This window comes from Varanus komodoensis, unplaced genomic scaffold (assembly GCF_004798865.1).
Source record: "Varanus komodoensis strain SLA01 unplaced genomic scaffold, ASM479886v1 scaffold81, whole genome shotgun sequence".
Lineage (NCBI taxonomy): Eukaryota > Metazoa > Chordata > Lepidosauria > Squamata > Varanidae > Varanus > Varanus komodoensis.
This window is the reverse complement of record NW_025336495.1, coordinates 132838-157898: the sequence shown is the minus strand read 5'-3', so window position 1 is coordinate 157898 and position 25061 is coordinate 132838. Positions and strand designations below refer to the sequence as shown.

Below are 25061 nucleotides of genomic sequence, written 5' to 3'. Positions count from 1 at the left end.
AGCTCGAGCAGTTTCCCTCCGACTTCCCCGCCCGCTGTGTGCGCTCACGGCAAGGCTAGAGTGCCCCTTCTAAGGTTTGGTTGCCGCTTGCACAAGATTCATGACACACGAGACCGACATTTGCTAATGGGGCTCCGGCACCTGTGCCTGCAGCTGCGCCCAGTGCTGGGAAGAGCCCCCCCGACACGGCCCCCAGGCAGAACTGGCCCTGGGCTGAAGGAGGCGCGGCAACCCCGTTCTCAAGAACACCCAAGCGCCACTGAACCTCTCCCATTTGTGCCCCCGTTCAGTTGCGGGCCTGCGCACGCCCTCCGCCTCACCTGACCACCAACTTGACGGCATAGACTCCAACCACGAGCCTCTTCTCCTTGGGGATGCTGTATGAAATCCTGCCGCTGCTGTTGGTGATTTCTGTGCCAAAGTAGACCCACTGGCCAGAGGAGGGCTCCACCATGATGAAGATGTCCACCTGGAACAGGGCAACAGCCCTCCAGCCAGAGCGCAGGGGCCGAGCGGGCCACGCACGGGGACAGGATCCGCGCGGCAGGCTCCCCGCCCCAGCTGCATCCACGCTTCCCAAAGCAGTGGCCACGTCAGCCTATTGCACGGTGCTCCCCACACCCAGCCCTGCAAAGCTGACCCATTCACGACTGCAGAATAAACGTGGGCTGGTTTCACATTTGCCGGAGCAGCACCCCGAGAAAGCTACCTTTTCCCCAGTGAGAGCCACCATGTCAAGGGGGCCATACATGAAGCGCCCCACCAGCACCTGGGGCCCATCTTCCGCCGCAATGACATCATTCGACCGGTGATTGGAAGTGACGTTCTACAAATGAAGAGGAGAGGGACGTGACTGGGCTGGGCTGCACAGGGGCAGCGGTGCTGTGGTCCCCCGGCAGGGTGAGGGTGACTGCTGCGTCCCCACCCCCTTTCGGCACAAGCTTCCTCTTGCCAGCAGCTGGACAGCTCTGCAGGCCCTCAGCTTGTGAAGTCCCGAGGGGGCAGCAGCCAGCTGCTTTCAGAAGCACAAGCAGGGGAGCAAGAAAGCGGCCCTCTGAGGGTGCAGAGAGGCGTTTCAGGGTGTCCTCACCCTCAGCTTGACTTGGGTCCTCTTGCGCAGCCATTTCTCCCGTGGATTGGAGGAGCTGCATGTTGCTGGGTCCAAGCTGTTGTTCTCCTTGACACTCACCATCTCGAACCTCATCACCTGAACGGAAAAGGGAATGAGAGGGACAACTCTGTCATGCACCCCCCACCGCAAAACGATCTACAGGCCAGGCAGCGATGGAGGACTCTGGGTGGGAGGAAAGGGCAAAGAGCAACGAGGCGAAGCCCAAAGTCAAGGCAGTTGCTGCACCGAGGCCATGAGCCTGCAGAATAGAAACCAAGGTTGCTGAAATGTGTCTCCAGGCAACATATTTCCTTTCCTGAAAAAGATGATGGATTTCCTTGTGAGCAAAAGGACCCAACTGGCTGGGCACACCGCTCAGTCAAGGGCACCCGCACTCTGTTCTTCTGCCAGGGGGCTCAGGGGGCTCACCGGCCTCCTCTGCACAGTGGGCAGAGGCTGGGAGAAGGTGAGTCACCCAGCAGGCATCTGGACTTGTAGCTCCCCATTCCAGGTCAGTCCCCGGAAGATGGGAGGGAGAAAGAGGGAGAACGCGGAGGTTGGCACCATCACCTGTCTAAGGATGAAAGCAACCACGTCTGTTGATTCCCAGTAGCTTGCGTGGAAAAGATGCGGCAGGGCCACTGTCGGAAAAGTGGTGAGGCCGTCTGGGCAGTACAAGGCATAATCTATCCGTTTGCTTCCCCACCATTTGGAAGTGACTGCAAAAAGAAAAAGAAAAAAAATGGTGAACTGGAAGTTATGAGCGATCCTTTCTAAAGCCCAGCACCCACCTCACAAAATGCTTGCGTCACTTTCGCACGCAATAACATGGGCGCTGGAGCATGCAACACATTCTGCAAGCAGGACGCTGCCAAGAGAGGCTGCTCATCCCATAATGCCCCTCCTGGGAGCCAGTCAGCATTCTCAAGCAGGGCATCTTCACGGCACACGCCAAAGAACCAGGCATCTTGCTGGGGCTTGAACAAGCTGAGCCGTGGCACCTCTCTGAGGAAGACAACAAGGTCCCTGGAACAGGGCAACATCCGAGGGCTCCCCCGGGGAAAATGTGAGTAAGAATCTCCAGCTGGTCCTTTCTGTGTTCTCCCAAGCAGGAGGGCCAGCATGCGCCAGCAGCCAAAGAGATGCCGCTGCAACAGCCGAGGGCTTGCATATCGGAGGAGCAGGTGCCACCAACAATTTGAATGCTTCTTATTCAAATGGGCTTAAACTGCATCCATTTCAAGGCTGCGGCAAACTTCCATGGCAAGGAACTGCACCTGGTGTTGGCACTGACAACACGGAAGGTTCGGGTTTCCAGAATGGTCAACTTTTGACGCTTGCGTGTGTTCTGTCCTGTTCTGGATCAGTTTGTAAATCTGGGGGCAAATTGGCCAGATGAAAGTTGAGGCATGGTTTTGTTTGCATTTCTTTCAGGGAAGAATTGGATGAAAGGAGAAATGCTTCCAAAACTGCCATTTCCTCTCAGTTACTATGGTGCAATAGCAGGAGGTTAGACCCACTGGCCCTCCTGCCCCCTCCAACTCTACTATTTTAGGATTCTGTAATCCAAGATCAGCAGAGCAAACCGTGGGCAGAAATAGAAGGCCAATTGCATTCCAGAAGGCATATTAGTTGGGACTCCACCAGGGAGCTCCGTCTGCATTAAGAAGTGAGCCAAGCCAGCCCACCCAGCGGCAGCGTTGTCGGAGTGCATTTTGTGACAGGAATGGTCAATGTGGGGAATGTTGCCCTGTCTGAGCCCGATGGGACGCTGCGGCATTTCTGTCCCAGCAAGCGGGTTTTATCCACTTACTGGAATCCTTTAATGCATTTTTTCAGGTTCCACTGTATGTACAAATTGCAATTTACACAAAAGGAAAAAAATGAGCAACTGCTGTTGTAATTTTAAAGAAGGTATTGCACAACGGCAAGTATCCCTGCCCACGTGGCAGCCCCACAGAGCCAGGCTGAGTAAATGTCCATTTCATCCTCCACTTTAGGGCAGGGGGAATTGAGAAGCCCTTTCTCAAATACTGAATGCAGCTTTGCTGGCTAAACTGAGCCCTGTGTGCAAAGGATGAAACCGATAAGGACACTGGCAGGACAGATATGCCTCTTGGGGTGACAGAGCAGACCGGAGGACTTGCAATTCTGCCCAGTTGTGTAGGATCACCGACTTAAAAACAAAAATAAGTAAATAAAATCAGGACAGCATTTGCACCAATGTCAAAATTCTCCCCTTTGCCCACAATTGCCACCATTAAAAAATAAATGGTACATGCATGTGGCTCAACTCGCGGCAGGCTGGGTTGACATCACTGTGGGGAGCGGAACAAAATCCACAGGGATGAACCAGAAACATCCGTTGAGGCTTCCTCACCAACCGAGCTCTCAGAGGTCTCTCTTTCGCGAAGCTGGCAGCTGGCAACTCTCCCTTGCTTTTCCAGTATCAGGAAAACAAGAAATGTGCAAGCCCTACTGCCATTTAAGGTGGGTTTATTTGTAACTTTCCTTCTGAGCCAAGCTGCAAAGGGCAACTAACCTACCCAATATCAAAAAACAAGCTCAAAATCTTTGAGCTATTGAACTGTCAAAACTCATGCCAAAAAATGCCACAGAAACGCTGTTCTGTGTACAACCCTGCAAACCCCCAACACAAAAACAGAGTGTCATGAAAAGCCCAGAAAAGGAAGACGGGAGTGCTTCCGGGGGGAGGCAGCGGAGTTCCAAAGCCTCAGCACGGCGGCTGAAAGAGCCCTCTCCGAGTAGCCCTGGCTAGCACCACTCCTTTGGAGAAAGTCCCTGAAGTGCCCCAGGCACTCCGTTCTTTGAGAAGGGCATTCACAGGATGGGTCTTTTGCTGGTGCTGCTCTTTACAGGCTGTCTTTAGGGCCACATGCCTGAGGCCACTGACCACACTCACTGTTGGCCACGCTGGCCGGCAGCAAACTCTCCGTGGACCCGGAGTTCTCACTGTTGGTGCTGCCCGAGCTCCCTCTTCGTCCCTTTGCATTCTGCAACTCTGGTGCTTCCGCAAAGGCAGATGGGTCTGCAGCGCCGTCCTCAGCAAACAGGGAGCTGTGACACTGGAGGGTGTCAGCTGCACAGCAGGGGAGAGAAGAGACGGACAGAGAGAAGGCAGGATGAGATGCCAGCAAGTGCAGAAGGTGCATTTATTGGCTGAGCATCTGGAGGAGGAGGAAGCAAGGAAGTTTTGGGGCGACTGACCCGCTCCTTTTCTCCTTGAGATTTCAGCCATTTCTGGTGCGATCCCAGCCATGCAGGAGTCCCCACTGCCCACCTGCCTCTGGCTGAGGAGTACTGGCGCTTGTACGGCTTTATTTTCTACCTGAACATACATAGGGTTGCAACCTCGATTTCTTTATTTTATACACTAAGCCACCTGTAGTAAGCCATCTTAGGTGCATCAAGCATAAAAGGCAGGTTAGAAAGACACTAAAGACAATACATTTGATCAGTATCTGCTTTGATGTCAATTGGAACGCCAACCTTTTAGCCACTGTTCTCACTGGGCTGCCCCTGCTGCGACACGGGTGACTTGCAGCTCTCCCGATGTTTTGGCCTAGAGCTCCCATCAGCACTCACCAACGCAGCCATGCATTATGGGAGTTGCAAGCCACAACATCTGGACGGCCACAAGTTGTCTACTGTAGCTCTCATGGACCATCACCATGGATGTGGATGCAAAGGGCTTCATCGGCTTGTGCCCACATTAGGCTGAGAGCCAACCGTGAGAGGGTTTCTCACAGCATCTTGCCTGGGAATTATTTGGAGCTATCTCTGTAAAAAGCTCTGGAAGTAGCACAGCACTAGGTTTCCTGCAAAGCTGTCTGGAACGGACGCCAGTGGCTACAATGGGGTCTGAATGGCACAACAAAGAAACAGGCGTGATACCTAAGAGGTGGGATCTCCCATCTCCCAGCGGGTATCTCTGGTACCTTGGCACGGCAAAGGGAGGCAGAAGGTGGAACTTATTCTCTAAGAGTGGCTCCAGCCTGGAGGCAGACGGGTCAGCGGAGTGGAAGAGGCTGTAAACCTGGCTGCAGGCCGGATGTACCTGGGACACTGAAACAGGAAGCGGGGGGCAGGGTGTGCCGGAAGCATCAGAAAATGCTCAGTAGCCTTGCAAGAGCATAAAAGCAAAATAAAAGCCAGCACGAGGTCATCCTTAAATTCCCAGAAGGGTTTCACAAACAAGGGCACTGACTCTGAGGTCTCAGAGAGGTCTCAAAATCCAAGAGGTCTCAAACTTCACTGACTCTGAGGTCTCAGAGAGAAGTGCATGTTCAACAGAAGAACCCTTGGCTTTGTCATGCAGAATTGCTGGGAGGTGTTTATAGCTCCTTTCGCAGAACGCACAGGATTAGGAGGACGTCTGCCTTCCCTCACTCAGCAATAAACTTGAGTTAATGGCACAGACTTAATCTGTAATGTTTAAAAACAGATGGTAAATAGATGGCATATACCTTGGTGTATATATACCTTTATATACCAAGTTTTAGGACAGAATGCGTGGACTCAATTTAGCACCACAAGATACCACTTATCCTAAGAGCATAATTTTCTGTTACAGTAACTGGCCACATGGGCCTCGTTGTCATTAAAGAGGAAAACTGTCCCAGCCCAGCTGCTAATCCAACAAACTATGAGAACAGAAGTTTGAGCATTTCCACATACAGCTTCAGGGGAGCTCTCCTGATTTGTTAAATTCAATCCAAGATCAATTCAAAGTTTACCTGCTCAGAAAATGCATCCAGGTTTTATTTTAACATATAATTAAATCAATGAAAAGGCAGGGATCTTGAATTACATCTTGTGAGCATAATGCAACAGCTGAGGAGCTCCTGAACTCACCAGGCCCAGTTAAGAGGAGGGGGGCCTGGTGCCCTTCGGGCTGAAGACGTCACTCCACTTTGGACAGTCTATGCCGGGGGTTCTTACATGGCTGCTGGGAAAATGTTCTTGAGGGAGTCACCTAGTCACCTAAAAAGCTCACAATCCATTTTCTTATGTTGCAGAGTCGTGTTCCGGTTCTTCCTTAAGGCTTTGGTATTTTCTTTTTTGCAAGCTTTCCAGTTTGACTGTTTTCTCTTTCCTCACAAGACAGTTTATTTGTCATGTCCCTTTTCTGCCCTCTCTTAGAGCCTGTCTCATCATTCATGACCTCACATTTTATGTATACCCACCAGAATGCAATTCTCTTGCACAGTTCAGCCTCAGTCGTTAATGGACCATCATGCTTAACGAGCATCTGAAGTCCAGCTCTCCAGTAATCAAGTCAACTCGCTTTTTAAAGGAGGTAGCAGGGCATGTGTCTCCAGGGGGCAGGTCCAGCGTGGCCTGACCCCCACGGCAGGGAATGCGCCTACATGTGAAGGGTGGGCGGCTTCCGGGGCTGCCCCCAGAGCCTGCAGCTGCCCCCCTCTGGCGCTGGGATGGGCCCTTCAGGAGCCACGGTTTGAACAGTCCCGGTGTTTCCAGCCTGGCAGCGCCTGTTGCTAAAACCATTCCCCCTTCTCTGTGCCCTGCCACAAAGAGCCTCCCGTCCCCCAGACCGGGAGAGGGAGGCGCACTCACCTTCCAGGCAGGGCAGCACCGTCCTCCTCATAGCCAGCACCAGGCCGAGGGGCGAGCCAAAGAGGAAGAAGTCGGACACCTCGAATTCAAAGCGCCCCCGGCTGGCGTCCGGCAGAGCAGCATTGCTCTCGGGTGGGAAATCTGCATCCTCACTCAGCACGGATGAGTGGATGCTGCAAAGACACACATGAGGGAGACGGGACAATGCACACAGGCCCCTAAATGCAGCGGCAGCCCCCTGCAGCCCCGAGCACGAGCCACACTGCCTGGGCTGGGCAACGCGCACCTCCCTCCTCATAATTCTGGGCCGAGAGGTCTGCAAATAAAGCGGACTGGCAGCGGAGGGAGGGGTGGGGGTGGGGTTGGCCCAGGATCCTCAGCGGCTGCACTGGGTCCCTCCCAGCTCTTGCTCTGAAGGTTTCAGCGGACAGGGCAGCCTGTGCAGATGCCGGGGAGCACAAGGACCCGGGGGACGTGTGCCCACCGAGCGATGCCGGCCAGCAGCAGAGCCTCGCTCTTCCACAAGCAGCTGCTGCCAGCTGCCTGATGGGCCCCAGCGTGCCCCCCTCCTCACCTGAAGTCCCAGCTGCTCTTTTCTAATGATGGCTATTCATTATCTGGAGTCTAACACATTTTTTTTCGGCCCAGGATGCATTTAAATTTAAAGGATCCCGATCTAGGGACCAAGTGGGGAAATAAAGCACAAAAGGAGCAAGGGATGTTCATTCTCTTCTTGACTCCATCATCCTCAAGCACCTCACCACGTAATACTGGATTACACCAGGATGCAGGTGGTATTCCAAGTTCCTTTCCACCTGCCTTGTGACCCCGTGAGTCACTAACCGGGAAGCCTTGGTGTGCAGAAGGGCCCTTGGTCACCTGGAAAGGAAGGCACGATGCTTCGTGAAGGTATCGCAGTCATAGCTGGAGCAGTCACTCTGTTTCCGTGGTAATGGTTGTCTAGACTCCTCGCCCTCCATCACAGCTGTGATGTCAATATTGCTTTTGCTGAGGCGCTTGAGGTCTCCCAAGTTAGAGTCTTCAGATGGGAGGGGATTGTCCTAAAAGAAAAAAGAAAAAGAAAAGTGCCCACTGCAGAGGGGAGACTTTGAGTGTTTTGAGAGGAAAGCTGCTTGCTACAAGCCTTCATCTGCAAGATGGCTTTACGGGTCAAGCATTTTGCCAGGACAAAGACAGAATCCAAGAGAAGCCTGAGCCTGTGGACATATTTATTCCATCTACGTATTCCTTGAACATTTGTCTGTCAATCTTGGGCTGCCATCTCTCACTTCCAGATTGTACTTCCTCTTGATTGTAGATTTCCTTGTGGAACAAGACTGAAGCGAAGTAGGAACTGAGCACCTCTGCCTTTTCCTTCTCACTCTGCCATCCACTTTAAGTAGCTGGACACCCTTCTTATTCTCATGTCTTTTGTTCTGGAGGCATCTGAAGAAAGCTTCCTTGTTGATCTTCGTATCCCTTGCTAGTCCCAGCTCATTTCCTGCTTTCGCCTTCCTGATGCTATTCCTACAATTCCTTGCTATTTGATGATATTCTTCCTCTGTGACCAGGCCCTGCTTCCATTTCCTGTATGTGTTCTTTTTTACTTTCAGGCTGTCACTTAGCTTTTTGTGGAGCTATGTGGTATTGTCTTCTACACTTTTTCTTATTGCAATTGTCCGTAGTTTTGATTGGAGAATCTTCTTTTTCAAGATTTCCCACCTCCTTGGACCCCTTTTCCCTCAAGAGGGGGTTGCCATGGGGCTCAAGTTCATTCTCTTTGTTCCCCACACTCTGGACATTAATGTGTTATGGTACAGAGATGGCCACCCGTGCGTTTTATGCACTGGCCTCTCTTCTACATTTTCGGGTGCAACTAAAACTCTTCTCTCTGTCACGGTTCATAAGACATCATCCATTGTTGCCTCAAGTTATTGTTTCCCTCCCTGATAGGATTCAATTTATCGCCCTCCTGATGAAATACTCAAAGCTTTTGAAATGCTCAGTGCACACTCGTTCCAGTGCTTGTGAGGTATAGCCCATCCCTTGCCAGCCGACCATCTTCCACGCGGAGTAATCAGTGGCCCCAGCATCTGAACAGAGATTCCTCTCTGCGCCTCCTTCATGGCCAGCTGTTCATCGGGAGTATTTTTCTTTCTCCTTCTATTCCTCTCTCAAGAACTGGAAGGATGTGTGAAGAAACTACCTGGGCCCCTTTGTGCGCCTTGTCTGGGTGTGAAGCCTGGCACACTCCGGATGGTGCAACCTACGTTGCCAATCAAGCGCCAGCCAGGAAGTGCCAGCTCCTCCCCTTCTGGGGTCGTTGTTTGGTGCTACCTAGAGGCACACTCATTTTTCAGCAGTGTTAAATGTCTCTGGCGTTAATGTCACCAGGATTTGATTTGGGGTTTTTGACATTAGCTGTAATGGACGCTAATCTTATTATTTTAAAATGCCATATGTAGGCAAACAGGCTTCCGTGCTAATAGGAGTAGTGTGAGATGAAATCATTGGTTTAGCTAAGGTTATTAATGGCATAATTAACTGCTTCCACCTGCCTCTTTTTAACCTTGGGTTAAAAGGAGGTTCCTCCACTTTCTTATGCAGATTGAGAAGAACTGATCGCCTTATCTCCTGAAACACCCGTACAGATACTTGCTTTGTAGCGGCATCAGATGTGGAAAGCATCAATGCACAATTTTAAGGAGGCTGCAAAATCGGCTATATCATGCTGACTTTCTTAGGATTTTTGTTTGAGCAAATATGCAGGCAGTATAAATAACATCCTCTCCCCAGCCAACATGAACAAGCAACTTGCTAATTCAGTCCAGACAGTTCTTCAAACTAGCTCCGGATTTTCCTCTAATAAATCATAGAAACAGCGCGAGTGAGAAGGGGTCTCCCAGGCCACCTAGTCTGACCCCCGGCTCCAGCCAGCTCCGCTCATGACAGGCCTACCATGTGCATGTCCAAATCATACTTCTGGATCTTGTGGGCCCAGCATACTGCATAAGGATTGGGCCCCCGCCTCACCTACCAGTGTGCCTGCAAATGTACATTATGTGCACATTTAATGCAAAGGGTTATCATTTTTAAAATGGAATACAATGCATCTCGTCAGCGTGTGGAAAAGAGAGACCAGGTCAGGCCCCTTTGACTCCGGGGAAATACAAGTCAGGTTCAGGGAACCATTTCTCTGCAAAAGGCCACAGAACCCTAGGAAAAAAGCAGCCAAGGATTTTGTGACCCCCCCCCTCCCGCTGCCACCACGACACACACACCTACACGCAGCACCCCACCTGTACGCTGCTGCTGCTGCCTCTCCTGCTGCTGGCTCGGCTTTCATCCGCCAGTCCTGTGCTGTAGCAGATGGCATCGAAGCCCAAAATTCCTCCCACGCAGTCCCCAATCAAGCACACCTAGGAAGGGGAGGAGAAGGAGAGACGTTAGGGTTGTCCCAGGCAGCACAGAAGTCTGCCCGGACCCCTGTCCAAACTCCACTCGGTCCCCTGAGGAGACAGAAGCTACATGGAGGATTTGGGTGCCCTTGGATTCCTCAGGCACAAAAGTTACCAGCCTGGGAATCTGCACACAGCTTGGATTCCTCAGTCAACCTGCACCTGTGCTACCGCAACGCATACGCACAGCAAGCACGGTTCGGTGAATGAGCCGCAGGGGCAGGTGTGGAGCCAGACACAGCGGAGTTAAGCTGCATGGACTGTCTCTCTCCAGAAGTAGCTACGGATGCACCAGGAATTCCACAAGGACGACAATAATGACGCTTGTAGGTGGGGAACTGCCCATCCTCCTCACATCGTCAGCCATGCCGTACTATTCCAAATGCTATTTGCAGGCCACAAAATACATCCGGGCACATGTGCCCTGAACTGCTTTCTCAAGTGCAAGGAAGCCTACGTTCCCCAGAACATCTCGGGGAGCTTCTCAGAGGAACCTCTGCTGGCTAGATCCCCACCATTATCGTTGCTCTCAGGTGGCAACGAGCAGGTGCTCGGAGATTCAGCAGGGGGTCCCCAGGGACGTGCCAGTGCTGGGAGAAGACAGCACAGAGGAAGGCAAAATGCGAGGTGAAGACGTCCATGGGCTGTGGCCACTCTCACGGATGTCTGCTGGCCCACTTTGTGGAAGCAGCTCAGCCCACACCTCCCAAATGTGGTTCTACACCAACCACAGGGCCACAGGTGAGCAGGAACAGCTCCAGATGTTCCGGAGTTCAACTCTTGACCACTGGCCATGCTGGCAGGGACTTCTGGGTTGGAAGCCCCAAACATCTGGGGAACTGCACAGCTTGATGCTAGACCATACCCTCCGCCCTTCCCTTCTAGAACCCCAAAACTTGCTTGTCCCACTGGCTCCACAGGTTCCCTCAGGGACAAACAAATTTGACAAGAGGGCTTTGCCTGACCTGAAAAGGACAAACCCAGCAGTGTCCTTGTTTGGCCTGTATTCTGTGCCAGCCTGATTCCCAGAACTACACCCTTCATTTCTTGCTGGGAGAAAGCTCCAGCAGAAGAGAAACACAGGAGATGAATGTCTCCTTCTGGAACTTCCGAGTTGGGCTAGAGCAGTCCCTTGAGACTAGGAACACAGAACATGGAAAGAGAGTGACTGGGTCATCTAGTCTGACCCCTGGCACCAGCCGGCTCCACTCATGCCATGAGACCTTATCTGACATCCTGCCTCCTTTCTCAGCAGCACCACGTGTCGAATTCAGGCCCTCCCTCGCTCTCCTTCTCTCTGCAGCAATCGCCTAGCTCACTGGAGCTGCCTGCGTTGCAATTTCGGAGGTTCAAGGGAGGGGAGGCAGCACGGTGCTGCAGCGTGGCTTCCCTCCCGGGGCTCAGTGAAAGGGGAGGAAATCATTCGGTGGTGCTCCTAGGAAGTGGAATAGGTTGGCAGGCTCCTGACCAGGCCAGAGGCTTCCCATGGCACCACTCTTCCCTCGGGAGCGTGGAGAGTGCTCTGTAGGCTGAGCATCCCATCCTCAAGTGTTCCCCGGGCCACTGAGCAAAGTCACAGGGCCCTGGAATATCACGTCACTTGGCAGCCTGTGGCTCCTTCCAGCTGTCTTGCTTCAGAGGAACGAAACAAAGGAAGAAATGCATCACTTCAGGGCGAGAGAAAGGAGATGTTCTGACCAAAACAGAGAGCCCAAAACCTGTGCAGAAGCTTCCACCCCACCCCAACTCCCTTGGCCTGGGTGAGAGAGAGGTGGCCCTACCTGCCCGTTAAAGCCAGTCCCATCAGGAGACTTGAGAAACTCATCATAAACCTGGTTGGCTCTGCTGATCACCATGGCAACTGCATCCTGGTACTGTGGAGAGGAAATGGCCAGCAAGGGCAAGGCAGCCAGAGGAATGTGATCTTCGCTGCTGCTAAGCGATGTCTCATCATAACTATAAGGGTTCAAACTAGAAGAAGAGAAAGCGGCAGCATCACAAATTATCCACACGGGACATCACAAGGAGGGCGAAGAAAAGGGACAGTGATCAAAACTGATCTGAGGCTTTCAGTTCTGCACTGCTACGCAACACTGGCAGCTCGCTTTTGTTTCAGACCAGCTTTAACTGGAGGAAAAGAGCACGTATGAGATTCACCAGGCTCATTTCTGGTTTGAGAACAAGCTGGATTACCTGGTGTAATCAGTAATCCTGAAAAAAACCCTACGGTTTCTCCCACTGTAGATGCTACCCAGAGTGGCTCTGAAGTAGAAGCCCAGGAAAGAGGCCCCTGTATCTACAGAGGACCTTGCAAAGCTGTTGTGAGAGGCCAGCACTCAGCTAGGCCTGCAGGGTGCTGTGGACATGGTGGGCGCCAGGGAAAGCTTTGGCAGCTGAACAGTAATGGGCTTTCTTCCCGGACATTTGTGGGGGCATTTCTGAAAGGAAGAGATGCATGCTCCCCCAGTGAGGGAGACGCCCTCCTTGTCCGCGGGCCTGGGGGACATCAGCAGCTGCCACAGATGGAGTCCACCCAGCCCAGCATTGTTAGCACAAACCGACGGCAGCAACTCTCCAGGTTTCAGGCGGGGGCTTTCCAGCCCTACCTGGAGATGTCGCTAAGGATCAAGCCCTGGAAGGCTTGTGCAGACGTCCAGCTGGACATTCTGGCTACTGTGACCCTGTTTGGCAATGGTGGGGAGCAGGGAAGCCCGCCCCACTTTTCACAACTGTTTTGTGCCCCGATGGAATCCTTTTGGAGTGCTCGCTCCTTACAAGCCATCCGCCCACCCACTCCCAGGGAACATCCCAACACCGCACCGAAGTCCGGCAGACAATCCAAGATTTTCCGGCATTAGTCTGTGCCACAGGCAGCCCCGTGTTGCCTCCAGCAGCTTTGGCACGCTCATATTCCAGCAGCTGGGGAACATGGGCCAAACAGGGGCTGGTGCTGTGGTCCCCTTGACTACCCATAGGTTTCCTGGGGGGTAGCCGCTTGGCCACTTCAGGAATAGTGGCCAAGTCCCACTGTGGCTGGAGAGGCAGCACCAGGTGAGCCCTGTGAGAGAGAAGAGGTGGGCAGAGGCGGGTCTTTGCACTTTCATCTGCATGGTATTCATTCGTTTATATATTCTGCTTATATCCTAACTGTTTCTCTTTCAAGGAATTCAAGGCGGCTTGCATAATTCTCCTTCACCTCCTCAATTTTGTCCCCCAACAATGACCCTAACCCTAACCCTGTGACTGGCCCAAAGTTGTCCAGGTCTCCTGAGCCCGCATCCTGGATGCCTCCACATGACGCCACGCTGAGTTTCACAGCAGCTTCCCTTTGCCACATGTCCCCTGCCTTCCATCCAGTCCTGACAATGGCAGAGCAGTTTCCATCAGGGGGCAGCACAAGATGGGAAATGGCCCAGCTCTGCAAACTGCTAAGGACATACTCAGTTCCTTCAGTTTGGCCAGCAGAGTTCTGGTTTGCTGCCCACATGCAAATCCAGCCAGTTTATAGACTCCTGTCTATGAGACTGACTGACTGACTCATGTATTTTTCCCCAAACAAAATGGAATGTGCACAAATGTCACTGGGAAAGCACCCTAGTGCAACTTGCACAAGTTGTGCAAGTTCTGTTAAAAACATATTCCTTCTTGGTTTTGTTTTGTGCACATTACATTAGTAGTCTGAAAAAAATAGCTATCTGTCTTACAAATGAATGTCCGCAAAACAACAACAAACACAAACTTTGACTCAGCTCTCTTCTGATTATATCAGAAGCAGTAAATCCAGCAAACTCAGACACACCAGTTTCCTATTTCAACAGATTCCTACCAGCACATCACACCCTACAGGGAAAACCAGGCTGGGTTTGCTGTTTCCAGGTGGCCAAGACGCCCTCTGTGTGGAGAGCTGAGCTGCACCACTGAACCTGGGCTGTGCCCAGAAGTTGCCTACAAAGCCCTCAAGCAGCGCCCCCAGGCCTGGCGTTCAGCTCCTCCTGCGAGATCCCCCTCCCTGTGCCCCCCCGAGGCCAGGTGGACTCTTTGCAAAGGTGATTCTGCTGCAAAACAGGAAGAATTTGAGCAGATTGGGCTGGAGGAGATATTTCTTCATTTTGAAAACTGCATGCATTATATTTGTGTCCTGTTTTGTTTCCTTCCCAGAAACTCAAGTTGGTTTACATAATTCTCCTCGCAATCTTATCCTCACAAGAGACCTGTGAGGTGGGTTGGGCAGAGGGTCTGCCAGCCAGTGGCTGAATGGGACTAGTAACTGGATCCCCGAACCCCAGTCTCACATGCTTAGCTACCACCGTTCCACCTCGTGCTGAGTTAGAAGCTGTTTTCCTCCTCTTCTTTCTGAACTGGACATTTGGGTGATTCTCCCATTTAGGGATCACACAGGAAATGGAACGGAGGCACCTTGTTGCACAGTCCAAGTTGGCTGTGCAATATCACTGACAGCAAGGGAAAGCCACACTGTGTGTGTGTGTAAGAGAGAGAGAGAGAGAGAGAGAACAGAAGAAAATGTAGCATCTACTGTGTCCAAAAGCCAGGATAGTTGCTTGGAGCCATGCCAAGGCTTCATGGCCTTCAGCTTGTTTGAAGAGCACCAGAGATAGAAACAGAGTGAGTCAGAAGGGGCCTCCTAGGCCATCTAGTCTGGCCCCTGGCTCCACTCATGTTGTGCTTTGGATAATTGCCTTGGACCTGTTTTCCTGAATCCTTCCTTACATGAGGGCTGCTTTTGCTGTGAGAATGAAACTCTTTGCCTTACTGAAGCGGCTTTGCCCTCTCCCCAAGAAGGGAGCAGATCAGGTCCTGTGTGTATGCACAGCCACTGAAACAGAAGGAGAGGGGATTTATAAAATCCATAGGAAGAAGTCTTGTCTTTTGTTCTCAGCCCAAGGCAAGGAATTTGCCCAATTGCTTTGGCGGCTCTTGGAGCATTCTGTGCCCTGTTCAGAAAAACAACAGGGCCAGACAAGAAGAATATGAGCTTGCTTTGCTTGCTTACGTTCTGCATCCACATTTACCCTGTCATCAAAAATAGTGCCATCGTCTTTGATGCATGTGGTTTTGTCTCATCCTAAGAACCACTGGATCAGAAAGCGAGGTGCCTTGGCCAAATCAGACCTTTCGGATTCGCACACAGGTTGAATACACCAGGCAAAAAACTTTGCAGGAGTGCCAAAAGGCTTCTGCAAGAGGCCAGCTCTTCTCCTCAAAAAGGAATGTGAGCCCTTAAAAGGCTGCTTTGCATCCGGTCGAGCAAAGCTGCCTTTGTTGGGGCAGCAGCTCTGCTGAGGGGCCACCCTACAGGCAGCATTCCCTGCGGGGAGCTGTCCGGGGTGCTGAATATTCCCTACTGCGCTGCATCCCTGGTTGTTGAAGCAGAAGTGAGCGACTGGCCATGACCAGCAACTGGTTCAGGTGGGGGGGGGGGAGTTCTCCAGGGAGTCTACCTGCTCACTAGCATTGCCACCTGCTCCTTTCCCCTTTTTTCATCACTTGGAAACACAGAAACAGAGCGAGGCAGAAGGGGTCTCTGGGGCCATCTAGTCTGACCCCCGGCTCCAGCCGGCTCCGCTCACGACATGCCCACCATGTGCACATCCAGCCTATCCTTGAACACCCTCACTGATGGGGCCTCAACCACTCCCGGGGAAGCCCATTCCACACCCTCGGGGTCCTGACTGTCAGGAAGTGCTTCCTGGCATCCAAATGTTACCTGGGCTCCCTGAGCTTTGCTCCGTTGGAGCAAATGGAACTTGCCTGCTTGGCAGACAGAGACCCTGAAAGCAGTGAATGCAAAGATCCTTTTGTAATCCGTCTTTCTCACGTTCATCAGACTTCTTACCCATCCTCAGCCCTAACCTACAGAGGGACCTGAGCTCAGGCCTGGGAATGCTTGGGAATGCTGGGGCACCCCTTCTTTGCATTGCTTTTTTCTTCTGTTGGGCACACAAAGTCCACAAGCCCCACATGCAGAAGCCAGTCTTGCCTGCTGCACCTGTGCAGCTGCTGGACTCGCGTCTTGCCGAATCCACAAACTGGACTCTTCACACACCACAGCCAGATAAGAAGAAGATCCAGATAATAAGGATCATCCAGCAGTGCCTGACTGGCAACCAGCCTCTCAAGAACCTTCCCAGGAAAGGAAAAACTGCTACCAGTCTGAAGTTGTTGAGGTTTTCTGATTCAAGGGAGGATATTTTTTGGCAGTGGTTTTGCCACCTCTGCAAGGAGGCGCGGGACACCCCTCTCTTGCAATGAGGCGTCATCACCTTCCCGGCCCAGCTAGTTGTTCCTTCCTTAGAAGCGGGGCAGAGAGGCCGGAGGGGCCAGGAGGAAGCAGAGGGGAGAGGCCACCCACCTGAGAGGCTTATGAGGCATCATCCCTGGTCTGGGTCCCTTGCAGCTACTGCAACACAGGTGATTCAGGCCTCTTTGGAACCCCTCTGGGCCTTTGGACCTCTCTCACAGGAAAAGCAAGGCGAGGGAGCAGGGCCGTCCTGACAGCGCTGAGCTATTTTGTTCTTGGCCAGCAGAAAATGGGAGAGCCCTAATTATGCTGCTCTCAGTGCCCATTTCTCCCCAACAGCAGAAGCTGGGGTGGTGGGGAGGGTCCTTCGCCAACCTATTTCCTTCCTCCACTCAGAGGAGATGCTTCTGTGAGCTGCTCCCTGTTCTGTCCTCCCCCTCCCCTCCCCTCCCCTCCCCCCAGCTGTGTCATCATCTGGTTGGAAGTATGGCATTCAGAAGCCTCATTTAGGTTTGCCAGGAGTGGTAAATATCAGCCTCAACCCATCCCTGCAGTGCAAGGTTTCATTGGGACAGTAGCATTTTGCCTTCAGAGACTCATTTTTCATTTCAAATGCCGAACTGCTGGCTTGTTCAATAAAAGCTCAGCGAGTCATTGCAAGGACTGTGGGAAGCCAGAGACACAGAAAAGAGGGACTACCCAAACCTGAGCCACCTTCCAGCAGGAGCTAAAATGTCACTTCTTTGACATTCCCTCTCATGCAAAATGCCCCCGTGCAGCGTTACTGCCACTGGCTCTATTTATTCACCTGCTGCCTGCAATCCAGCCGGGTGCCAAAATCTCTACTCCACATTTGCTTTCCAAACAGCGGCCTACAGAGGAGGGTAGCAAGATCAAGGGTCCATTCAGCCCCACTGCCCGCAGGTCCCTTGGGCTCTGCCCACCCAAGCTAAGGCCAGGCTGAAGCCAAATGGACTCGGGCTCTCTAGCACCTGCAGCACGAACCTTGAGCAGCTGCAGCACTGAGGGCAGCTGGCGGGGCTCCGTTCTGCGCAGATGTCCTGCAAGGGCTGGGCAAGCTCCCCAGGACTCAGGCTCAGCAGTGCAGCAAAGCAGACCTGAGTCCAGCCAGCTGAGCCCATGGAATCCAGTGGTTTCCCACAACCCAAACAGGTTCCTCACACAGCTCTCACGCAAGCTCCTCAGCAACTGGTATTAGGGCTGTGACACACCCGGTTAGAATCCATCCCTCCAAGCGCATGTGGGCTTCATCCTGTGCTCGGCCTGGTCTTCTAAAGCAAGCAGAGCCAAGAAGAACCTGTGAACCCTCACCAAGCCCTGACTGTGCACCCAGCAACATTCTTCCACATCTCCAGCAGCAGCCAAGAGGCAGCCTGCAGCTGGGCAGAAGAAAGATGCTCTTTGTACAGCATGTGGGGGAACTGCTCTCCTGGAGGCGCCTTGTGGCCGAGCCCCTGGCTACTGGCCTTCTCTGGCGCAAGGAGCAGCCACGTTCGAAGAGCCACGCTGGTGCACGGGGGCTGCAGCAGCCATCCTTCCCAGTGGCCAGACGTCTGCCCTGCTTGCTGCCACCGGCACCATGGGCATGGGGACAGCCTTGCCAGCGGCCGCTCCTGGCAGCAAGCTGCCCTCCCCACCCGCTGCTGCTGGCCCCGTCCCCGGCAGGCGCCCACACACACGGGGCAGATTCACCGGGACTCGGACTCCAGGCTACTGCCAAGTGGACCAGGTGCCAAGTGGAAGCCAAACAAGGGATTCCAGCAGATTTTCCACAAGACAGATTCCTCATACATCCTTAACTGGTGTACGCGCTCAGAAAGTTTGCTTCCTCATCAGATCTATTATGCTGAACAAAGAAAGCAAAAGCACTCACTTTGCCATGAGGGAAAAGGCCTCAGAGCAGACAGTGGGGCAGGGGACCAGTCGCATCAGGATGTGCCCCAGTGCAGCGGGGAAGTGGGCCCGTGTCACCTTCTCAAAAACTGAGGCAAAGGTGTTGATGTCGGCCACCTTGCCGCTGGGCTCGCCTCCTCCTGTGTCCAAGATGTTGCCCCCGTGAAGAACAAGGATCAGGACGTGTGTTTTGCAGTTCTGCTGCTGACTCCCTTCCTGAAGAAGAAGCACAACCAATAGTGGATCTGCAGCAGGGCAAAGATTCGGGGTGCGGGGGGTCGAAGCCAATCTGTGGAAGCTAAGCCAACTCCGCAAGAGTGGGGCGCTGCTGGATGGTTTGCCAAGGGGTGTTTGTGGGGAAGAACCATCGCCCTGATCAGATTTTGGGAAAATCGTGTATGGGACAGCAGGGGATGATGGGAAATGTGGCACACTGGAGTGCATGAGAGCTCTTCCTCCAGGAAAGCAGCTGCCATACACACTACCGCACTGCAACACAACTCTTTGGGACAGCGCTGCCAAGGCCACCTGCATGAGCTCTCCTCTCCTTCCATGAGGCATAATCAGCCAAGACCTGCAGCACACCCCTTGCAGGGCCCCAGGCAGCTGGTCCCAAGCACGCTTGCCTCACCTCGTTGTCCTCGTGGACCTCCATGCTGCCTTGCGCAGGGTACCGGTGCTTCCTCAGAGAAGCCCTGTATAATTCTCCTGGAAAAAGAAAGGCGGAGAGAGACAGAAACTTTGCGGGAAATCATTCCTTCCCCTTCTAGGTGCCCCAGATCCCTGTCCCGTGGGCCACTGCATTTCTGTTCACGGCAGCCTTCGTTAGGGCCAGGATCCAAATGACCGTGCACCATGCCTGTTGTTCCATTATCCCCACTAGATGGGGTGGTTAAGGCAGACCCTCAGGCCAAAGCCCCATTTCCGCCACTGGTGAGCACCCAGAGAGTTGCAGGAGACGAGGCGGCATCAACACCAACAGCCTGGCTGACACCAATTCCCCCTTTAGTTAGGCAAGTTTTTTAAAAGTTTCATAGTGGGGGACATGAACACGTTATAAATACTCCATTTTCTGGTTTAAAATAATATACTCCCTGTCTTTCCAACGAAACGGTGCTGGTACCCAAGCAAACATGTTCAGCATCAGGACAGCAGACACGAACGCCTTTTATCCTCATACTCACGGGGGAGCAGACATTCATTTATTTAAAGTTTTTCTATCCCGCCCTCTACAGTGTCTTAAACTAACTTAGCCACAGTGCACGTGTGTTTAAAAGGAACAGCTGCCCATGTTCAGGGTTACTTTCTTTTGCTTTGCTTTTACATCAGTGCTGGCCCACTCATCTAAGGTACCAGCAGAGTTTGCTTCACAGGAGAGGCCATGGGCAGAGACATCCGGAGACTCCTGCCTGCCATCAGGCCACCATGTCCAGGAGCTGAGATGGCCTTGGGAGGTCTGGGGGTTGGCTGGCAGGAATGGAACCCTTTCCCACCACCAGGGCAGTGCCAAGTCCTGCTGAAAAACTCAGAAGAAAGGCCTGGCCCCTTTCCTTCCAACAGAACATTCAGACGCTCCGACACAAGACTGAGTCACCCGTCAGAGTGAACGGAGGGAAGATCCCCAGCCCTTCTGCATTGGCTGACTTGTCTTGTCTATCAAGGGAGCAGAGGAGTAAATTGTAAAGGGATCTCCCCAAACAGAGGAAATCACAGAGACAGTTTTGCACTCCAGGCAGTCCCTGACCTCAAGTGCCCCCAAATGCACCTGCAGATAACAACTGCTGTCATCACAAATGTTCATCAGAGGAGGTCCCGGCTGTGGAAAAACACCCACGCCACTGAAAGGCAGCTGCACTCTCATGGGAGGCCTCTCCGACTCCAAAAGACAAGAAGCCCGACAGGACTGGAAGCAGAACGTGCTGTGGGGCTTCTCCTTGATTAAAAAAAAACCCTCCCTGGAAATGAGGCTATGTAGAGTCAGCTTGGGTGTCCTGGTTTGGGTAGAAAGCTCCACAATGTTCCCTCTAGCATCAGGGCAAGGGTGGCACTGATCTGACAAAATCCAGCTCTAAACGTTTGCCACCGAAAGGCCTTAGCAGATTAAAAAATAATTCCTATTTGTTAGCTGAGCATCAGGACGAATTCTCACAAGCAGACTGTTTTTAAGGAAAACACGACGCTTACGTTGCTTTTCCTGCAGAACGCCAGACGAGCAGAACATGGGCTCTTCACCTGCCAAAGGGAGCAAGAGGAGCCAGGTCAGCATTACGGGGCTGAAGTCCCCACACCCTCCACTGCCTGCCCTCCCCAGTGTTTTTGGCTACCTCTGGCCCCCAGCTCCCATGCCCACCCCACCAGCCCCCAGTAGCTGCATCCTTGAAGGCCACTAAATTATATGAATTGCCATCAGAACACAAAAAGGAGGGGAAGGATCATGGAGACTGTGGCTAAACACGACCAGATGGGAACCTTCCTCCCCTCTCTCACAGCACTCAAATGCAGGGCAGCTGGTTCCAGCCAGGCAACTTGAAGTAGGACAAGCCTTGGTCAGTGGCCGGGGTCTTAGGTAGCTTTCAAAGGCAACGGACACATTTGGAAAGATCAGCCGAGTTTTTTGCCCCACTGGAACTTTTGCACAGAAGGCAACTGGGCAGCTCAAGATCTGCCGGGATTGTGCAAGTGGCATCCCTCTTCTGTGCATGGCACAGCTGCAGATGGCCACACTGGGCAGGGAGAAGATTGACCCCTGGGAGCGATGCCTGGCCCGGCCACAAGCACAGCCCCCTTCCACACCCTGCAGCTATTCCTTGGATGGCTGTGCCTGATGAAGAAGGCTGCTGGTTGTGCAGCCAGGGGGGTGTGAGCATCCATGGACTGTCTCTTGGACCAGGCCAAGCATGAGAAGAAGCCTGTAGATGCAAGAGGGGTGGCGTCCAAAAGGATTTGTCCAAACCTTGTCGCAGACCAGCAGAACTGGAGTCTGCAGTGCACAGATCCCGCCTCTCCAGCCTTACATCCTTCAAAAGGACTGCTGTGCTGGCTGGAAACGCTCGGAACTGCACTCCAAATCATCTGTTGGGGTGGCCGTTCCAACAGGTTGGTGCTTGCAGAAAACATGAAGACTTAACAGCTGGTCCGCCAGGGCTCAGTCCTGGGACCTATCCTGTTCCATCTCTTCATCAATGACCTGGAAGAGGGGGTGAGCAGTCTGCTGATCAAATTCGCAGACGATACTAAAACTGGAGCAGTGCCCAAAATTAAGGAGCAGGGTAGTCTGGATCCAGAAGGATCTGGACAGATTACGGAAGTGGGCAGGAGACAACAGGATGGCGTTCAACGTGGATAAGTGCAAGGTCTTGCACTTGGGGCATAGGAATGGGTGTCATAAGTGCAGGTCAGGGGACAAGTGGCTGGAGAGCAGCACTTGCGAAAGGGACCTCGGGGTGCTGGTTGACTGCAGGCTGAACATGGGTCAGCAGTGTGATGCGGTGGTCAAGAGGGCGAGCACCACCCTTGGTTGCACAGCCAGAAGTGTGGCTTCTAGATCAAGAGAGGTATTACTACCACTCTGCATGACTCTGGTGCACCCACAACTGGAGTATTGTGTTCACTTCTGGGCCCCTCATTACAGGAAGGATATAGCCAGGTTTGGCTTCAGCTCATCGCCACATTTAAAATGCTTTGTGAAACAAAATTTCCACAATACGGATGCAGAACAAGAGGATATTATGTGGCACACATGACTGAAACAGTTAATGAAAACTATGTTGCCCTTGTTGTTGTTCCCTGTGAGTTTGGCACAGGTGGATCCTGGACTATTCAGCAGCTGGTGGTTAGAAGGAGAACCAGAGACGTCTCTTTGCGTGGCAGAAAAGTGCCAGTATTTCCTGGCCCACGGATATGCTGGAGGGGCCGTGCAGGGTCTTGGGGCCAGTGCACCCTGGTGTGTGTGTCTGTGTGTGAGAGGCTGGAGGAAGACTTGCCTATTTGTGCAGAGAAGTGGCCTCAATTATTTGCAATTTAACCATGGTGTCTTGAACCACGCGTTGCCTCTTTGGCGTCTCTACCGGCTTCTCACAGATGGGGGCGGCAGCCAGAGTGTCCACAAACATGAAGTCCGGCAGAGGCACACCAACGTGAAGGAAGCATGGCTGGGGGGCACCTCTTAAGTGACTGGTGTGGATGATGGGTCTGGCTCAGACAGCACCCACAATATTCCTGCCACACCAGGCAATTGGCTTCCCCCCCCCCCCCGTCCCCCCCCCGGGCCCCCCCCCCCCCGCCCAAGTTTAGACGCAGAATGGAGTTTGACCCTTGGACATGGGGCAAGCCAGCCCAGTACCTTGGCTGTCTTCCAGCTTCCCAATGGTCTCAATCTGCTCCACCAGGTCATTGGAGTTCCACTGGCTCATCCCCAGGAGAATGGCGTTCTTGCTTTCCACCACCTCCTCTGCAGCAAGAGGGAACAGTTGTCATTCTGACAGCAAACCAAAAGACCTCCGCACCAGCGACCGAGGCTGCCTGAGCTGGCAGAAGAGCCAGTGACCACAGGCCTCCAGGGGAGCTCGCGATGGCCCGCTCGCTGCCCTGGCCCCCGCGTGCGGAAACGAGTCTCCTTTCCCAGTCCCAAGGACAGGCAGCCTGGCGACTCAGGAGATGTGGCGCTGGAGGTGCCCGAATGCCATGCCACCCTCCCAGCGCCTGTCTGCCAAGGCAACTGATTCCACGAAAGACCCGTAGGGCTTTGGTCCCTCAAGAGCCTGCTCCAGAGAGGAGGAGGCGAATGAATCTGCTTCAGCGCAAAGGACAGCGAGGGCTGGCCCACGGCCGACCAGCTCCCAAGAGACCTGTTCTCCCCTGCAGAGGAAGGCAGAACGCGCTCCAATGGAGGAAAGCTCAGGGAGCCAAGGTTGCGTTTAGATGCCAGGAGGCACTTCCTGACAGTCAGGACCCTGAGGACGTGGAATGGGCTTCCATGCAAGGTCGTTGAGGCCCCACTGGTGAGGGTGTTCAGAGATTTATTTATTTATTTAGAATTTTTGTATGCATTGCATAGCCTCGGGACAGCTTACATAAAATAAATAAACATAATACAAATAAAATCCAGATTCACCCTGGCTGCAAATTAAAATCTATAGATGATATTAAAAGTTATTAAAATATTGTTGAAATAAAAAGGTCTTAGCCTGGCGCCAAAACACAAATGACGATGGCGCCAGGCAGACCTCTCTGGGGAGCACATTCCAGAGACAGGGCGCCACCGCAGAGAAGGCCCTCCTCCGGGTACTTTGCCTCCTGCTGTCTCTCACAGGGGGCTCCCGGAGGAGGGCCTCTGCTGCCAATCTCAGGGGGTGGGAGGGCAAATATGGAAGAAGGCGTTCCTTTAGGTATCCAGGTCCCAAGCCGTTAAGGGCTTTATAGGTAATAACCAGCACCTCAAATTGAGCCCGGACGTCAATGGGAAGCCAGTGAAGCTGGTAGAGGACTGGGGTTATGTGAGAATAATGCCCAGTCCCCGTCAGCAACCTGGCCGCTCTATTTTGCACCATCTGAAGTATCTGGACTGTCTTCAAGGGCAGCCCCATGTAGAGCTCATTGTAGAAATCCAACCGGGAAGTAACCAATGCATGTGTCACTGTCACTAGGCAGCCGTCCTCCAGGTAGGGACGCAGCTGATGGATTAACTGAAGCTGAAGGAAAGCGCTCCTCGCCACTGCTGACACTTGAGCTTCCAGGGACAGCTCCGGGTCGAGGAGCACTCCCAAGCTGCGGACCTTGTCCCTAAGAGGGAGTGCAACCCCATCCAGGGCAAGGTCCAAGTCACCTACCCAGGAGCTCGATCCACCCACCAGCAGGACCTCCATCTTGTCTGGACTGAGTTCCAGTTTATTGGCCCTCATCCAGCCCATTAGCTCAGCCAGGAACCGGTTCAGTACAGCCACTGCCTCACCTGGATCGGTTGAAAACGAGAGGTAGAGCTGGGTATCAGCAGCATACTGGTGATTCCGCAGCCCACACCGCCTGATGACCTCTCCCAGCGGTTTCATGTAGATGTTGAATAGCAAGGGGGACAAAATGGACCCCTGCGGAACTCCCTGGCAGAGCTGCCATGGCGCTGGACACGCACATGGCGGGCATGTCGTTAGCGGAGCCGGCTGGTGCTGGAGGTCAGACTAGATGGCCCGGGAGACCCCTTCTTACCCACTCTGTTTCTATGTTTCTAACATCACATAGTATAGCAAACCTCGTGCATCGAAGAACTCGTCATCGGAGCTGTCCACGGAGTCGCTGAGGATGCCTTGCATGGGCCACTGGGACCCGTATTGGCGCAGCCTCCCTGCGAAAGGGGAGAGTGAGAGCGGTGTGAGCAACTAGAGCGAGGCTGCAACCAGGAGTCCAACGCAGCTTCTCAGCTGATTAAGCCATTGCTCAGTTGGTCAGCAGAGCTTGCTTTCCAGTAGGCATTTTAATGTCACATGCTTCAAAATACTGCAGAAGGAAGATGGTGCCGTCTTTTAATCGCATGGCTTTAACTCTATTTATATTACCTTTCTACCTGCCGAGAGCCCAGAGTGGCTGCAGATGCCTCCTCCTCCCCCTGGTGACCTTGCATCAGCCCCAGGAGGCAGGTGACACGCAGGGGCAACACCTGGTCCTCAGGCACCCAGTGAGCTCGGGGGCTGCGTGAGGCGCTGAGCCGGACCCTGCCCCTCTCCCTCGC

The 25061-nt window shown here is 53.1% G+C and overlaps 1 protein-coding gene across 1 annotated transcript in view; it reads right to left on the bottom strand.

Moving 5' to 3' along the window:
* Positions 1–24665, bottom strand: part of PITPNM3 (PITPNM family member 3) — a 30729-nt gene extending 6064 nt beyond the window's left edge. The window contains exons 1-15 of the mRNA XM_044456179.1: positions 24585–24665; positions 22683–22790; positions 20525–20572; positions 18972–19048; positions 18321–18556; positions 11949–12138; positions 10009–10128; positions 7589–7770; positions 6710–6882; positions 5027–5197; positions 4035–4211; positions 1682–1830; positions 1091–1207; positions 710–826; positions 321–469 (exon numbers count right to left, since the gene is read on the bottom strand). Coding sequence (XP_044312114.1) covers positions 321–469; positions 710–826; positions 1091–1207; positions 1682–1830; positions 4035–4211; positions 5027–5197; positions 6710–6882; positions 7589–7770; positions 10009–10128; positions 11949–12138; positions 18321–18556; positions 18972–19048; positions 20525–20572; positions 22683–22790; positions 24585–24645 — 2075 coding nt within the window. The 5' untranslated portion in view covers positions 24646–24665. The remainder of the gene's footprint in view (positions 1–320; positions 470–709; positions 827–1090; positions 1208–1681; positions 1831–4034; positions 4212–5026; positions 5198–6709; positions 6883–7588; positions 7771–10008; positions 10129–11948; positions 12139–18320; positions 18557–18971; positions 19049–20524; positions 20573–22682; positions 22791–24584) is intronic.
* Positions 24666–25061: the final 396 nt, after the last annotated feature.